General features: G+C 59.8%; 1 protein-coding gene across 23 annotated transcripts; it reads right to left on the reverse strand.

The window, feature by feature from the left end:
• Positions 1 to 6: 6 nt before the first annotated feature.
• Positions 7 to 16,654, reverse strand: PCBP2 (poly(rC) binding protein 2). Of its 23 annotated transcripts, XM_069806326.1 has the most exons (16): positions 16,473 to 16,640; positions 13,612 to 13,747; positions 13,149 to 13,172; positions 13,020 to 13,052; positions 12,530 to 12,646; positions 10,921 to 11,052; positions 10,172 to 10,300; positions 9,572 to 9,646; positions 7,839 to 7,925; positions 7,600 to 7,665; positions 6,780 to 6,821; positions 5,582 to 5,654; positions 5,021 to 5,059; positions 3,896 to 3,951; positions 3,313 to 3,482; positions 7 to 512 (listed from the first exon to the last, which is right to left on the reverse strand). In XM_069806326.1, exons 2-16 carry the CDS (start codon positions 13,678 to 13,680, stop codon positions 476 to 478), a joined length of 1,149 nt encoding a protein of 382 aa, XP_069662427.1. In that variant the 5' UTR covers positions 13,681 to 13,747; positions 16,473 to 16,640; the 3' UTR covers positions 7 to 475. The 23 variants fall into 23 exon arrangements, with proteins under 23 accessions (XP_069662427.1, XP_069662421.1, XP_069662420.1 ...); XM_069806320.1 differs by lacking the exon at positions 7,600 to 7,665 and having other exon boundaries at positions 3,896 to 3,948; positions 16,473 to 16,633; XM_069806319.1 differs by lacking the exon at positions 7,600 to 7,665 and having other exon boundaries at positions 16,473 to 16,633.
• Positions 16,655 to 16,907: the final 253 nt, after the last annotated feature.

Below are 16,907 nucleotides of genomic sequence, written 5' to 3' on the forward strand. Positions count from 1 at the left end.
GGCAGATCCATTAACCAAAATATCCTCCAGTTTCTATTCACAAGGAAAAGCTCCAGTCCATCTTTTTATTAACTTTTTTTTTTGAAAAATTTCCTGACGTTACAGAACTAAACTGAAATGTTTCTCTTCCACTCTTACATTTCATGACAAAACAGAAACTTCATGAGCCGAAAAAAAGGGTGGGGGTGGAGGTGAGGGGTGGGGCAGGGAGGAGAGAGAGAAGCTTTATAAAACTAAGATCTGGGGCTCAGCATTTTAACAGCTGAACAGAGAAAGGAATTAAAATGCTGTAATTCAAAAAAAAAAAACAAAACCCAAAACAAAAAAAAACCAAAACAAAAAATAAACCTCATGAGTGGCCGCGGAGAGCATGGAGGAACCGAAAAATTTACAAACTAGTTAAAATCTGGGGCTGGCTGCTAAGGGACTACACAGATGGATGGTGAGGTGAGGCCGAGGGTCCGCGTCGGGGCCCCTAGCTGCTTCCCATGCCCCCGGTCTCCGAGGAGAGCCTGCAACGAAGAAAAGGGTGTCAGAGGGGGCCCCGGTTTGGGGAGGAGGAGGAGGAAGAGGGATGGAGTGCAAGGGAGGAAGGGCTTCCCCATGGGGAGCACCCTGGAGGCGGGGGCCAGTCCCCCAAGGAATGAAGGAAGGTTTTTGGGGTGCAGGGGGTTGCTTTATGCACAAGCGGCAGGGAAGATGCAGCAAGGAGGGGGGGGGGTGCAGCCTGCTGCCCCCCCCCCGCCCCCAATATGGAGCCAGAGGGCTCCCCCCGGGGCCCAGCACACTGCTGGGGAGGGACAGATCCAGACCGAGTGCACCAGCAGGCTCTGCTCCAAGCAGGGGGAGGGAGGGGGGGGGCAAAGCTTTTGGGGTGGGGACACCCAGGGGAAGGGGGACCCCGAGGTGCCCTGGGCACCCCAGGGTGCGGGCAGGCAGGAATCAGGCAGCAATTCCTGCAGGGAAGGCAGAGAGCAAGGAGGGGGGGGCCTGTACCCCCACCAGGGACACCTTGGGGAGCACAAAGGAGGGGGGGTAACACACACACGATGCAAGGGGGTCCCCGAGCAAGCAGGAATGACACCAGCACCCCCAACCCACACCGAGCACCCCCAGGAGCTGCCACCTCTGCGGCTCAAAGCTCTCCCTGCAATTTAGGGGGGGGCACCCCAACCGGGGTGGCAGTGAGCCCCCCCCAAGAAGAGGGCACCCCACAAGGCCCCCTCCCCGGGGCTCAGCCCCCCCCCATCAGCACAGATCTAGCAGAGCAGATTCTCACCGTGGCAACTTTATTACAGGTACAGACATTAAAGAGAGACAGGCGAGGCCGCGAGCCCCGTGGGCAACGTCACCAGGAATGCAATTAAATCCCAACTCGTTTATTCGGTAACGAACCCCTCCCTCCACCCCCCCACCCCCTCCCCAAAACCACGATTGCAACCAAGCTACTAAAAAATGGAAAAAAAAAAAAAAAGGAGAAAAAATAAGCAACGGCTACAAGCTAGCAGGATCGAGAAGGAATTGAACAGATCACTAGACTCCAGGCCGGGCTGGGATACAAGGAAAATTGTCTCTCGGCCGGCAAGAAAACTCCGTTCTAAGAAACATCACAAGCTCACTTTGGAGTAAAAAGGAGGAGAAAAAAAAGAAGAAAAAACCCAAACAATGAAAAAGAGAAAAAGAATTGCTCTTCCAAGTCTCCTCTATGGGGTCTCCATGCTGCCACCGATCTGCTGGTCCTCTAAGGCCACAAGCAGACTCAGTAAGGAGAAAATCTCTGCTTTTCCGCTTTCAGTTTGTTAGTGACACATGGCACAGCTGGAGCGGAGGTACCCTTAGCAGCAGACACAACATTTAGAGCCAGGAGAGGGACAGGTTTCATGCCAAGCAGACTGGAGACACAAGGGGCGGTCGGAAGAGGGTTGGGGAGGCTGGCGGGTGCTTCGGAGGCCCCCGCTGTGGCGAGCGAGGGGGTGGTGGTGGAGGAGGAAGAAGAAGAAGGGGTGGAGGGTTGAGAGAGGTTGATGCTGAGGTGGTCAGGGATCGTGACGGAGGCTGCCTGGGAGGAGGGTTTAGCGCTTTCTAAACTGTAACAGAGGAGAAAAGGAACAAAAAAAAAATACGGGTGGGTGGAAGGGAACACCACAAAAAAAAAAAAGCACAGGACAAACAGCGTAGAATCGCACGAGCCGAGCTCGGGGAGGGAGGGAGGGAAGGAAGGAGGGAACGGCACTGCGAGGCCGCAGCCGTGCCCAGCGAGGTCTGGCCTCACCTACAAGCCGCACCGGGACCCCCCGCACACCCCGGAGCCGAGCCATCAGCTCAGCAGCAAGGCTGTCCCAGCACCCTTGGAGCCGGGCACCTCAACACAACCAGTGTGGAGCAAGTGGAATAAGCCAAAAAAAAAAAAAAAGAAAAAAAAGAGAGAGAAATCACAGGCAGCTTCTCCTCTGCTCCTGCTCGGGACCAGGCTGGAGCTGCTGTGCCATTCCGGCATCAACCCACGCAACACGGAGCGGTGACAAGTCCCTGCACAGGCTTGGGGCTCTCCCCAGCTCTCCTCCTCCATCCAGAGCCCCAGGGGCTGAGGACAGGGGAGGATGTCGCTCCCAGCCTGGCTTATCGCAGCGAACATGGGACGCCACGGCAAGATGGGTCTGAGCACACGGAGTCCCAAGTCGGGCCCTAAATCCCTGCTGCGGCAGAGAGAGCCGCAGCGTGCCGCATGGCGGGCAGGCAGCCAGGCCCCGTGCCGGGCTGCGAGGAAGCCAGCCGTCCCTGTCAGGGCTCGCCGGCTGCTCTGAGGTATCAGAGAGGAGCCAAGTCAGCACCAACTCCTCTCTCTGGGATCACGGCATCCCACTGGGAGATGCTCAGGATCTCCACAAGCAGGCCCAGGCAAGTCCCTCCTCTATCACCCCACAAAAAAGCCCTCACCACGCAAGCGCCGGATCGAAACAGCACAGCCCTAACCGCCAAGAGCTTGACAGGGCCAGGCACGGCTTTTAAGCAGCCACGGGCTCCCCTCGGCACCGTGGCCGGACCCCTTTCCAGCCGGGTCCATTACCCTACAGCTTCCCACAGACCGGGAGGCGATCGCACCAGGAAAATGGGACAGCAGGCACAAGGAGAGGAAAGGAAAGGGAGGGGAAAAAAGAAAAAAAACAACCCCCCAAAAAACGACGGGAGAGAAAACCCCTTCCCCTCATGCGTCAGGGCACAAGGAGGGTCCCACGAGCGGTACCCCACGGCACAGGCGTGCAGTGCCAGCCCCCCACCCGACCCGCGGAGCCTCGTCGCCTGGAGACTTACCTGACATTAATTAGATACTGGGCCAAGCTAATGCTCGCTGCAGATCCAGTTATGGTAACCTGCCTGTCAGTAGATCCTTCCACTGGATTGGCAATTTTGATCTGCGCCCCAGACATCTGGCGGATCTCATTGATTTTGGCGCCCTGACGCCCGATGATGCAGCCAATCAGCTGGGGGGGAGGAAAGCAGCTACGTTAACAGCGGGTAAGAGCCAAGTGTGTTAACCCATCCTCCTCCTCCTCCTCCCTTGTTGTGTGCCTGTCCTCCACAGGGACAGGGCTGGCACCTCCTGGGGGGTGTTTAAAGGGTTGAGAAGGGGGTTTTCTGCCTTAAAGCTAGCTGGAAGGGGGAAAAGGGATGTGATGCAAGCAAGAGTGGTCCAAGGAGGCAGTTGGGGTGCAGCCACAAGCCCTCCAGCAGCTTTGAAGCTAAGAACAGGCAACCCCATGCTCCATTTTGTTAGAAGAAAGAGGGGCAGATCCCGGTGACCCACAAGGACAAGGGGGCAGCTGCCCGCCCACTGCCCACCAACCCTCCCTCCCAGATGTGGGTTGCAAAGAATGGATCCCCTCTGGATACTCACATCATTTGGAATGGTGAGTTCGTGAGAGGTGGTTTGAGCGGAGGCATCCAAACCTGCTTAGAGACAGAGAAAAAGCAGGAGAAGTTCAGGGGGAGGCGGTGGGATGGTGGGGCGCAGCACAGACAGACCGCAGCAGACAAGCCAGCATTTGCTGCTGGCTTCATGGCTACCTTGAAGACAGTTTAAAACAGGAGGGGAAGGGCAGAGCAAGCTGTGAGGTTACTCCAACCCTCCCCGCTGCTCCCCACCTCCTCCCCGCTCGCCTGCTTTCCCCACCTTGGTCACCCCAATTTCTCTCCCCCTTGTCCCCCTCCCCGCGATGTCACCACAGGATCTTCCTTCCGGTCAGGACAGTCCCAGAGCAGCGCACTCTCACTGCGGGGGCTCCATTTGGGCGCTCAGCTCTGCTGCCCGCTCCATTACCAGCTTTGAAGGGCTACGCTACCCCCCTCCTCCTCCTCCTCGCCGCCATGGCCCTGGCAGGGCAGTGCTACGCCGGCCGGCACAGGCGCTGCAAGGCTGCTCAGATCTCAGATGGGGCCAAGCATGTGTACTAAGTGGGGTTTTGGGTTTGGTTTTTTTTTTTTTTTTTTAATGTTTTTAAATATATTTTCCCCCCCTCCCCAGCTCGCTCCCTGCTACAGGGAGCAGCGGGAGCCTCAAGACCTCACCCCAGGGCTTTGGCAGGGGCGAAGCAACCTGCGGACACACCGGCAGCCACGGTGGTTAACACAGTGCTGTCCCCCCACCACCAGCGGCAAGCAGGGGCTCGGCCGCTGCAGGCAATCCGCTCCAGCAACTCCTCGGGCAGGGGGAAATCACTGCCCCCCCAGGCGCATGGCTGGGGGGGTAAAGCAAGGGGGCCCAAGGCTCACTACCAGCGCCAGGCACTGGATGACCGAGCCTTCCAACAAGTCCTGCTGCTCTCCACTGTCCAGCTGACTTCTTCTGGGGCATGTACAACCAAGCCAGTCAGTACCTCCAGCCCTTCTAAGGCTCCCCTTGACCCCCCCTTTCCCCTCCCATCCGTGCACAAAGGTGGGCAGCATTTAACAGGGAGAACGAGACCCCGGTCAGTATTAATACACAATAGAATAACTACAGATTTTGTTTTTTAATCATTACCCCAATAGCCTTTCACCTCTGGAGAGCTGGATTCAATGCCTGTTAAGATACAAGTGACAATGAGTTTGGCTGTCTCAAGTTTAGAGCCCCAAATGGATATTTTAGCCATCTTAGCAAATCTACAGCAAATTTGGTACAACTCAACAGTTGCCTGCTCAGGACTGGAGTAGCCGGAGGGGAGAGAGAGGGTGCTGCGGGTCAGGGGGTCTCCCAGTGCATTGGCAGAGCTGTGGAGGATGGGGGTGAAGAGGAAGGAAAGCAGCATGGAGGCCCTGCCTGCTCGGTGGTTTGTTTTCTTGTTTGGTTTTTTTTTTTTTTTTTCTACCCTCTGCGGCCCCCCACAACTTGCAGAAGCCGGTACCAAGTCGCCCCCAGAGATGTCACAACAAAAATCGTTACCTGGCCAGGCTCGGCTCTGGGGGAACGTTTGGTTTTGGTTTTTTTTTTTTTTTGAGAGCACAAGACCCGAGCAGAGGCCCCATTAGAGAGGAGCCAAGCGGCGGCTCGCAGGCTGGCCTTTGGCCCACGCTAGCGTACAGAAGAGAGAAGGAGTTTCCATACCACTGAATCCAGTGTTGCCATGAGACATTGGAAAGTGTGACTGTTGCATTGCCAACTGGTGCAGCTTGGTCAGCTAGAGGGGAAAAAGAGAAAGAAAAAGGCTGATGTTAGCCATTTCCCAAGCCCAAGGGGGGCCAGGACTCACAGCACACACAACACAGACACTACCACTGGCACCTGGTCCCCCCCGGCCCCTCCATACACGGCACTTCCCTCTCTGCACAGAGAGGAAGAAGGCGCCAGGCCAAGGTGGGCTGGGGGGGCTGCACCCACCCCCTGGTGAAGCGAGGTATGAAAGGAGCTCAGGGAGAGAAGCAGAGGAGCAGGAGAGACGAGATGGCAGGGTGCTCACACCACACCATGCAAGGAGCAGCAGGGCTGACAGGAGTGCCATGAAGGGAGATGGGGATGGAGCCTGGCTCGGTTCAGCCCCTGGAGTAGCTCTTATAGCCCAGCTTCCTTCTAGTCCTTCTCCTCCCTGGCCTGGCACATCAGAGTCATCACACGCCCCCTGCACCCCCCCCACTACTCTAAGGGTGCCAGGAGTGGAGATCAGCCCCCACCCAGCCTGCAACAAGCCTACGGGATGAGCATGGGTGCCAGAGGATGGTGGTGTCCAACAGCAAGCCGGGACAGCACCCACAGGAGAGGTGGCTGCTGCCCAGACTGTCACTCCTCTCCCAAACAGTCCCCGACAGGCTGGCAGCAGCCTGGGCCGGGCCAGATCCAACCCTCCCCCCGGCCCCCCCCAACTGCCACCTGCGACCGCTCGCTGGGCCAGCTGTCCCCTGCCCCAGGAGAACCACCATGACAGTGAACCATCATGTGCTGTTTTTGTTTTCTCTTGACGGGCTGCGTGCCAAATTCAAGAGGGGGTGGGGGCAAGGGAAAAGCCGGAGCTGGTGTGAAATGCCAAGCCAGGGAGAGGTGGGTTGGGAAAAAAAAATAATATATAGGAGGAGGGAAGTGTCAGAAAGAAGGTGGGGGAAGGAAAAAGGAGAGATCTGAGACCGGGTGAAGCTGGCTGCAGGAGTGCAAATTGAAGGGAGGCAAGTTTTTTGGGGGGGAGTTCGGATCAGATCGAGTATTCAGCCCAAGCTGACAGCTAGCGGCTCGAGTCGAGAAAGCACGGAGAAAATTTTGGAAGGGGGGAGGAAGAGGGTGGATTTCAAGACAAGAAGTTGTAAACAAAACTTACATCTGGCTGTGGAATGGCATACTGTCCTTGAATGGTATAGGCCTACAAAAGGAGGAAAACAGTCCTATTAACAACCATCGGACAGCCACCCAGGGACAGACAGATTTCAACTAGCCAGGAAGTCAGAGAGCCAAGGTGGAGAGTTCTCCGGGGCGAGGGAAGTGGGGCAGGGAGAGGCAGGGGACGGATAAATGCTGTAACAAGCAGTTTCTAGACGGGTGGTTACTCGAATTGGCCTTACGTGGCGGTTACAGGGAGGGAGTGGACAGTATGGTGCCGTCCCCCCCAAAAAAAAAGTGGCAGACAAAAACAGAACGGCTGGGATCTTGATGAAGATGTATGGTGTGGTGGAGTCCGACAATGCTTCTAGCCCTGCGCCCCCCGCCTCGCCGACAGGGGAAGATCTCCAACGCCCCCGCCAGCCCTGCTAGCTCCCGGCCCCTCCTTTCCCCGGCCCAGCAGCCCCCCCCAAAAAAAAAAGTCCCGTTCCGAGTCCTCTCGTCACTTCCGCACGCCTAGGAAAACGTCGCCGGGCAAGCTAGAGGTAAATGCTGGAGCTGGCTACCGATGCTAGACAAGGCAAAAGAGAGGCATTCGGGGGGGGGGTAACAAGGCTGAGTGCCTGACCTGCCACAATTCCATGTCTTGAGGTTAAGGGACAGCCACAGACTTCAGATTCCTCCTGAAGCTACCCAGAAAGGGCGAGTCACTGGCTGGGGCCTGGCTGGCTAAGGTTTGGGGGGGTGGGGGGGGCCGGGCAGGTGGGGGTGGGTGGGATAGGAAGGGGAGAGGGGGGTACACAGCCTCACTTCCAGGTCACCGGAAGAACTGCAGCCCAGGCTGGAATTGGCCCAAGTTCGTTGCCATGCAGTGGCTGCCGGGTGGCCTGCGTGAGGAGAGGTTGGTGGGCTCAGAGTCCAGTTCCCAGTGGACAGGAGTCCACAGCACAAAAGCCACCGTTGACGGTTTTGGGGGACGGGGACGGGGATGCCACCCTTGTTGGCAGTCTCAGAGAGGCCAAGGATTGAACGGGCCGTGGAGACTGAACTCCCCTCTCACCTCCTGAGGTGGTCCCTCCAAGTCAGAGTTGAGGCACATGGATGGGGCGGTGTGGGGGTAGCTCGCACTGCCGCTGCTGTACCTGTCCTGTGGATAAATTAGAGGACTTCAGTCTCCAGGGCTGTCAATCCGAAACCTTCCGCTAACACCAAAGTCACATCGACATTAGCTCTGCTTTTCGAGGGCTAACCCTGCTCTACGCACGACTCTGAGCTGCAAAGACAGAGCGCAACACCACCGGGAGCGGGGCCCGGATGGCTGCATGGGGCTGGCCGCGGCCCTGGGCCAGGGGAGAGGGGTGGAAGAGAAGGAGGGGGGAGAAGAAAGGGGAGGGGAGGGAAGAGATGCGTGGCCATGGGAAGCCTGCTCCTCACTGCTCTAACAGGGAAGGCAGCCGGCTCCCGCACCACGGGGGGGGGGGGCCCACGCGGTATGGCCCTCCGCTTGCAAAAGGCGCGGGGGGGGGGCACGGACATACCGGCCAGGCGCTTCCCCCGGGGCGCAGAGCGGCAGGAGAAGCTGTCGGAGAGGCAGGGGGGGCTGACCAGGTTCGGGGAGGGGAGGAGGAAGAGGCAGGGAGGGCAAGGGGTGGGGGGGGGGGGCCAAGGCGAGGAAGGGGACGGCAGCAGGTCCATCCCCAAAACAAGCATGGCGTGCCAGCCTGGCAGGGGTGGGGGAGGAAGAGCAGAGTCAGGCCTGGCTCTCAGGGAGGCCGGCGGCAGCTACCCCCTTCCCTGCCTACGGAGACCTCCATCAACAACACCAGACCCTGCCTGCGCGGGTCCCCGGGCCGGCTAGGGGCTCCAGGCCCTGCCGGAGCCCACCCCAGAGGGGTCTTCCTGACAGCAGGAAGGCAGCGGATGCGTTTGCACGAGTCGCCGCATTTTCTCCGAGCGTTACAGCAGCCCTGTGAACCGCAGGATGGGGAGCCTGTGACCCCCACCTGGGCCTGAGCCTCCTGCCTTGCCCGGTGGCCTGGATGGGGCCACGGGCGAGACACGCAGCCAGCACCCCCCTACCCCAAACAGGGCCGGGGGGGATTCAGGGCTTTACAGCAGACAGGATCCCAAGGGAGCCCTGTCACCTGTAACCTGGCTCGGCAGCAGGGGGCAAGCAACTCCCCTGGATCAGCTCAGCACAGGAGGGACTAAATCCCACATCACCTGATGGCTACTCCTATCTGACACCCTCCCCTCGTGCAAGATGAAGCCCTTCTGCACCCTCACCTTACCCACAGCACAGGCTAAGCCTCTGCACCCCTAGCACCAGCCCCAAAGAGCAGAGAACCCCCCCAACCCTCTGGGCCGGTCACCCACAACAGGTTGCCCCAAGTCCTCAGAGCCAGCCCCAGGCAGAGGGGCAGAGCCTGGATTTGGCAGCTGGAGTCTCGGCCTGATTCAAATCCCCCACCACCGCCACCACACTGGGATGGTTTTTTTTTTGGCTGGTTAACTCCAGGACTGTTTGCCACCACGCCCTCCTCCCCACATCAGTCCTTTTGCAATCCCCTCCCTCCCCCCCCATCCCACCTTTGCCCTCTTCCATCCCTCAGCAAGCTAGGCTCAGAGCAGGCTCTGGGAGGCCAAGGCCAAGCAGAGCCCCTCTCCGCCAGAGGAAGCGGCGTGGGTGACAGGCACGCAGAGCAGCTGATGTGCACTGGCAGCGTGGCAGCTCAGTAAGACACCCCCTTCCCCTCCCCATCCCGCACCCCGAGAGCAGAGGAGAGGCCTTACCTGACCGCCTGCAAAGATGACGGGAGAGCTGGATGGCTTGGGTCGGTACGGGATGGTGACACCCTTCGGGGGAGACTGAGTGACAGGCAGAGAGAAGAGGTTAGACACTAAGCACTGCTGGCACTGACAATCCCTTCCCTGCACCCCAGACACCAACACTCTGCTTCAGGTTTAAAATCGGCCATTTGGGAGGACACAGAGCAATCCTATTTCTTCCCTATCCTGGGCATGGGGCTGAGGGAAGACACCCGAGGAGCAGAGCAGTGTGCGAGGTAAACTTGGGACAGCAGGACACCGCTGCTCAGTGCCACCGTGCTGGGCAGCACGACTGATCACCAGGGAGCCATGGGCGACACCGTTAGCCGGTGAGCAGCTCTATGGAGGCCTGACTCGACCCCTGTTTTAAGCAGCTCCAAGCCTCACCTGGATGAGGCTGTAATCCCCAGCTATCCCTTTATCCCCCAAGCAGCCGTTTTTCTGTCCTCAGCAGTTTCCACTCGCAAGGAGGGATGCGGCTTGCCAAGGGCAACAGGGATCCCTGGGCTGCACGTGCCTCCCCGGGGGAAAAAACAGGCCCGTGGGGCCAGGGGGAGGCCCTACCTCAAGCATGACGACGCAGATCTGTTTGACGCACTCGATGATGGACTGTGGGATCCCAGCGATGGTGATGGCTCGCTCGGTCGAGTTGGGCAGCATGTCTCCTGCCACCTGGACCTGTGCCCCTGTGCTCTGCAAAGTTTACGGTTAAAAATAGGCGGTCAGACCCCAGGGAGGGCTGTGACCTCAGCAACAAACCCCGTGGCTGGGTTATACATAGCCAAAACTGCCCCCCCCCCCCCCCCCCTTCTTGCCCCCAAAATAAAGTCCTTTAATCCTAGCTGGAAATAATTCGGCCATTGGGAGCCCGGGGCAGGAGAGGAGGACCTGGGCTGCAGCCTTTCCCTGTAACCCAAGTCAAGCCAGTCTCCGCAGCCAGCAGAGCTCAACAGAGTTAATCCATGAGCAGCACCCGGTACTAAATGGCATTACCGAGGGTGGTGCAGGCCTGGCAGCGCATTCCCACCCTCCAGTAACTGGGAAAAGGCTGGGGGGGGGACAGGAAATCAAGAGCCAAGGGAAGGGGGGAGCAAGAACCCAGGCATCCTGCTGCAGGGACAGTGCTGGGAAGGGGAGGGTCTGCCCCAAGTTTCAGTTTCACAAGCACTAAAAATACAAGAAGCTCTGAAAAAGCCAAGTGATGCCACATCTCTACTATGCACTACCACCCGGGGTGGGGGGCTGACACAAGGACTTGCCCCTGGGAGCACCCAGGCCCTGTGCATCCCCCCCTCAGGCTGGCCAACACGCACCTCTCTTATCTCTTTGATCTTGCAGCCTCCTTTTCCAATGAGGGAACCGCACTGGCTGGCAGGTACCACGAGCCGGAGGGTGACCGGGGGCCGGCTGGCAGCTGTACTGTTGGTCATGGAGCTGCTGATGTCCTGCGAGGAAGACGAGTTACTCACAGGGGTCAGCCCGGCACGGTGCCCTCGCCGGAATAGCACGCAGGGAGGTGACACACCCGGCAGAGGGACAGGGAGGATGACGCTGGCACAGGCAGGCCGGGCCAAGGTGACCCCAGGGCTCTCCCAGTCCTATTTCCCACAACTTTGTTAGCAGCCCAGAAACAACACAGCCACATTTTGACAAAGGAGGAAGCAGCCAAACTCTGTTGTCTCAATGATAATGGGGTTTAACCCCCACCAGTGCAGCACAGAAACGCTGGCTGGGTCACACCACAGCTGAATGGGAACCAATGATACGGGAGGGGGATAAGTGGCTGGGAGCTCAGTGTGCCCACAGCTCCCAGTTCAACATGGAGCGTCCTGTTGTAATGGCAGATCAGGGCAGGAGCAGCTCTGGGGAAAACAAGCCCAGCGCTGATTACAGCAGTCATGTGCTGGCAGGGGGAGGGGAGGTACAAGGCCACGGCGCTCAACTGACCTACTAAAATAAAAGCTTTAACTCCCAAGCCCAGCGCTCGGAGCACTGGCAGCCAGGAGCCACGCTCAGACAGGGAGACCTTGGAGGACTCCAGCTCTTGGGGTACAGCAGAAACAGCTCTGGGCTCAGTAGCGAGCGCAGAGGGGCCTTGGGGACAGATCCGCCAGGACTGGGCTGTCTCCTCCCAGGGAAGGGTCCCAAATCCAACGGGCAACAGGCTTTTTACCCCCACAGGCGAGGTGAGGGTCATGGAGCTCTGCCCCACATCAGGCACGCAGCGCTCACACCTTCCAAACAATGTGGAGCAGGATGGAAAGCTCCTCGACAACACAGCCCCGAGCAGGCCCTAACGCCCACAGCCAAGATCTGGGTTATCTAGGATCAACATCCCCGTTGGATGCCACCGATTCAACAGGACCAGGGGCACGATGCAGCTCCTCCTTCAACACTGCACAGCCGCACCCCCAGGTCCCCTCGTCAGGGGGCTGGAGATAGAGCCGAGTCCCCGCTACCCACCAAGGCGTGCCAAAAGGGAAGCAGCACGACCACCCAGCAAGATGAGCAAAGCCAGGGGAGTTTCAAAGCCCTGCTCTGTTTTAAGCTGTTTAACCAGTGGCCATGGAGCGTTTTCGGCCCAGGAAAGTCCCTGCGGTGCTCTGGCGCTCAGTGAGCAGACGCTTAAGGACGGCTGAGCGCGCACGGGAAGTGTCACTACCTGGACCTTGACCCTGCTCGTAGCTGGGCAAAGATCAGGCCCCACAGGGAAAATGCCATCAGTCCATGCGGAACAAGCCCATCCTGCTGCTCATCCCCAGGGAAGAGCTCTTCCTCATGCTCTGGACCCCCCTCCATGCTCTGGGGTAGATCCCAGGGTAAATTTATCTGGGGACAGGGGTAAAGGATGACTGCAGGCAGGGCAGCAGCCCGCTGCCTGCTCGCTGCAGGCAGGGGAGGGGGTCGAGGCCACACACGCACCTCTTCCAGTTTGTCAATGATCATTGCAAAAGCTTTGAAGATGGCATTGGTAGGTCCAGCAAGGGTGATAATCCGTTCGGGGCAGTTCCCTTCTGAGATGTTAATGCGAGCACCACTCTGCAGGAGGAAAATGAGCAGACATCAGGGCTCCCAGCCCCCCACTCAGACCCTCCCAAAAGCAGCAGTAGGTTCACACTCCCGGCTCAGTTCTGCGTGGAGCAGCCAGGGTCCCCCGGGATCCCCCACTGGTTATGAATCCTCTCTCTCTCCTTCAGCTCAGCTCCGGGCAGCCATCTTAGCCTCCTCGGCTTCCTGCCCCAGCCCTGCCTACACCTCCCAGCATGCCTCGCGCCCGACGGCTCCCATCTGCTGCCGGTGCCGCTGGCACCGCACTGCCTGCAAATTCCTTTTAAGGCCCCACGCCTCCACAGCCACACCGAATCCTACCCCCCTCCCTGCTCCCCCTGACCCTCCCGGTCCCCCGACTCACCTCCTCGCGCATCTTCTTCACGGACTCCCCTTTCTGTGGGGGGAGAGAAGGGAGAGGCATTAGCATGGCTGTGCAGGGCAGTGGGGGGGGAAGGAGGAGGCAGGGCAAAGGGGTTTGTTGCTCACTTACCTTCCCAATGATGCTTCCCACCTCCTGGGATGGAAACAAAAGGCGCAATTAGTCAGTGCTTAAAAAAACCAACTCTCTGGGAGTCCCAAGCTCAAACAACCCCCTTTTACAGCCAAAAAAAGTTCCTGGGATCACCCCCCCAGACATACTGGCACTTTGCTCCCAGCTGAGCTCTCCATCAGGTCACTTTTTCCCCCGTTCCTGAGCTGTTATTTTTATTGATGCACTGTGCTTTTAAAGCACTGCCTCACTCGTCATGAGATATCCAGGAGCCGGCTGGGTGCCAAGGAGCACATTCCTAACACCACTGCCTAATGGCTGCAGTAACAAGGCAGCTCCGAGAGGTCCAACCGACACAATTTACTGCCAGGGAAGTGCCCAGCCTCCATCCGGGCTGCCGGAAGGGCCAGCCCTGCATCGGGCGAGGGGGCTTCAGTACGGACCACGTCCCGTGGACACATACCTTTCCGTGCATAAGTAGTCGGATGGTGAGTGTGACATTTAAACCACCTTCAATGACACCGGTGTCCATCTTGAGCTGCGTTGAGTTGAGTCAGGCTGCGTCAGTGCTCAGATCTTTGGTCACTGGGTGAGTGGAGCTACGAACAAGAGAGGGGTTGCATTTGAGGTGCTGTGCCAACCCTCCCTGGCCGGTTTCAGACCCATCCCAGGGGGATTCAAGCCCCCCTGTGCTTTCTTCTCCCCTTGAATATCCCCCTGGCAGTTTTAAGGCCGCGCTCCTCTCCAAGCAGTGACTAGGAGAGCCAATCCATGGCAGCTCAGCTCCCCAAGCAACAGGCTGCTTCTCCTGCCAGGCATTTTCCAGGGCAGATGGGCTGAACTGGAGCAATCCCACCTGCATCAAGCAACAGCCTGGGCTGCGAGGGTCTTGCTCGTCCCCTGCCTGCTTCCAGCCCCGCTCCTCACAGAGGCTTCGCCTACAGCGCTGGGGAACCTGCCTCTACTTGCGAGCCCCACACCTTAATCTAGATTACAAGCTTTCCTCCGCAGCTGCGTGTAGACACACACGCGCCAGACAAAGAGCGACCGCCCCGCTTCCCTTCGGTTTAACCCGCTTGGGGAGCTGGGCTGTTGAGAAAATAAAATATAGCAACTTCTCTGCACCCTGAGCCTGCGTGTGGAGGCCTTTCAGACCGGTTTCCAAGTTGATTTACTCAAACCAGATAAGGCCACACGAGCCCACGATCAGGTTTCAAACAACCTGCGGCCCGAGTTGACAGCAGCTGCAAAACACCACAATCAGCCACCAGCTCGGCTAGTCAGCCGTTTAACTTTAAAAATAAATAAATTAAACTAAATTTCAGCTCTTGTTCTTATCAGTCCAGCTGGTCACCACCCCATCAAAGTTTAACCAAGCCCAGGGAAAGAAGAAGCCAGGGCGAGGGCAGGGGGATTAATCTGGCAGGGGACCATGCCAAGCAGGCAGCGCTGCTGCACTCCGGGTTAATGCTCTTTCAAGGGGAAGCCGCTGGCATGGAAGGGGGTTTTTCTTCTGTAGCGAGGAGTTACGGCCTCCATGAAACTCAGCCTGACATCCTGTCGGATCCAAAAAGGCACCCGTTTGCCTAGTTTGGAAAGAAGGCCTCAGGATCCGAGCCCAGTAGCGGCAGAGCGAGGAGGAGAGTCTAGACCTGAGCCCACGAGTTGGTTGTTTACAAGTTTCCCGGTTCACCGGAGGTGGCAGGAGCCTCGCTGGCATCCGCCGCCGTCTCTCCGGCTCTGAACCCACTTCTCCTCCCACCAGTTCAGCGTCCCAGTTCGCCTTCGTTAGCATTAATTTGCTTTCCTGGCAGCGGTTCTGCCAGTCAAACGAGCTTGGGTTGGTTACAGGGCCGCCTCACGGCCCGATGGAGACAAAAGGAGCCGACCAAACCTGCCGGGGGGTTACGCAAAGGGAGAAGCGAAGCTGTGCGGGGCAGGCCAAGGCTGGCGAGCAGCCGTCGCTCCGATCCAGGCTCACAGCGAGGCTCTTCCACAGGAAAACTTCCCCCAAACTTCTCCTTACCTCCATCCGCCAGCCCTGCCTGCCCCCACAGTGCACGTGGGAGGCCCGGTCCCTGCCCGCTGCCTGCACCGGGATCAAACCCCGGGGGCCTCCGCGCTCAGGACCCCAGCCCCAAACTGGGACCACTGGTGGGGGGGGAGCTGGTTGCTGGGGCAGGGATTTAGCTCCAAAACCAGCCTGTCCCTGAGGTGGGGGGAAACATGGCTTCAAAACCGGCTCATCCCTGCAGTGGGGGGGGAGGTGGTAGTGAAAAACAAGTCCGGGGCTGGAAATCCCAGCTCCGAACCTGGCCTGTTGGCCCGGGAAAGGGAATGAAAGGGGGGGGTGGGCCACGGACCGACCCCCGGGCCTGGGATTGAACTTCTGGACCGGGCGCCGTCCACAAAAGGGGGGGATCCCCAGTACCGGGACTGCGCCTCTAAACTGGACCCGAACCCCAGAGGAAGGGAAAACCGGCCAAGTCCCGGAAGCGCAGCTCAGGACCCCAAACCGGGTCGGGGGAGGGGGGGGACCGGCTCCAGGGCTCTGAAAACACCCCAGCACCCGGGAGGGGGGGCGGGGGGAAGACCCCCGGCCAGGGATCACGGCTCCAAACCGGGCAGTTCCCGAGGGGTGGAGGGGGAAACCCCCAACTCCGAGCTGGGCCCGTGTCCCGTCCTGTCGTCCCCGTCCGTCCCCCCGTCCCCAAACTGGCGGAGGCGCTGCCGCGAACCGGGTCGGGGCGGGGGGGGAAAACAATTCGGAATGGCGGCAAAAACGGGCCCAGCCGTTAAAAAAAAAAAAAAACACACACACAAAAAAACTAAAAACAACAAAACAAAAAAAACCACAACCCCAAACAAACAAAAAAAAAACCCCTCACCCCCACCCCCCCCCGCAACCGCTCGGTAGCGGGGGGGGGGGTGGGGGGGTGGCGGCGCCATGTGACGCACGCGGCTCCCCGGCCCCCCCCGGTCCCGGTTCCCGCTGGAGGGGGGTGTTGGGGGGTGAGAGGGGATCGGCGGGGAGGGGGGGAGACCCCTCCACCCCCCCATCCCCCCCCTTCCTCCCCTCCCCCCCCGTCGCCCCGCCGGCGGCGCGCGCGCAGGCCGCGGCCTAGGCCGCGACTAGGCCGCACGTAGGCCGCGGGCTGGCGTGAGGGCGCGGCCGGCGACGGGCGGCGGCGGGGGAGTTACGCGAGGCCGCGGCTCCGCGGCCGTTGTGGAAGTCGGCGGCGGGAGCCTCGGGGAGGGGAAAGGGGGGGTTTGGGGTTGGGGGGGGGGGGGGTTGGGGGTGGGGGGGGGGGGGGTCGGGCCTACCTGGAGCGGCGCCGGTAACGGCGGCGGGAGAAGGGCGCTCCGGGCGGAGCGGGAGGAAGGGAGGGCGGGGAAGGAGGGGAGGGAGGTAGGGGGGGGAAAGGGAAACGCGCCGGGGCGGGCGGGCGGGATGGCGGCGGGGAGGGCGGCGGCGGCGGCTGCTGCTCCTGCTGCGGCGGCCGCGGCGGGTCTGGGAGGGGGCGGCGGGAGCGGCCCGATTTACACCCCGCCCCGACCCGGAAACGGACGCCGCGCACCAGCGAGGCGCGGCGGGGCGGGGATAGAGCGGCCTCCCCCCCACACACGCACACACACCCCTCCCCTCCGCGCCCCGCCCCGCTCGCACCAAAAGAGGAGGAGGAGGAGAGGGTTAGGCCGGCGGGCAGAGCGGCGACGCAGGACCGTCAGCGCCGCTGGCGGTTTGGAGGACTTCGGGGG

The sequence above is a fragment of the Haliaeetus albicilla genome, chromosome 18 (genome assembly GCF_947461875.1).
Source record: "Haliaeetus albicilla chromosome 18, bHalAlb1.1, whole genome shotgun sequence".
Lineage (NCBI taxonomy): Eukaryota > Metazoa > Chordata > Aves > Accipitriformes > Accipitridae > Haliaeetus > Haliaeetus albicilla.

Coding starts and splice junctions, on each gene's coding strand:
- PCBP2 (XM_069806302.1), bottom strand. CDS start 13,680: ATGGACACCGGTGTCATTGAAGGTGGTTTAAATGTCACACTCACCATC. Junction 5,060..5,581: donor TGGCAACACTGGATTCAGTG/GTATGGAAACTC, acceptor GTATCTTAACAG/GCATTGAATCCAGCTCTCCA. Junction 3,483..3,895: donor AACTCACCATTCCAAATGAT/GTGAGTATCCAG, acceptor CCTCCCCCCCAG/CTGATTGGCTGCATCATCGG.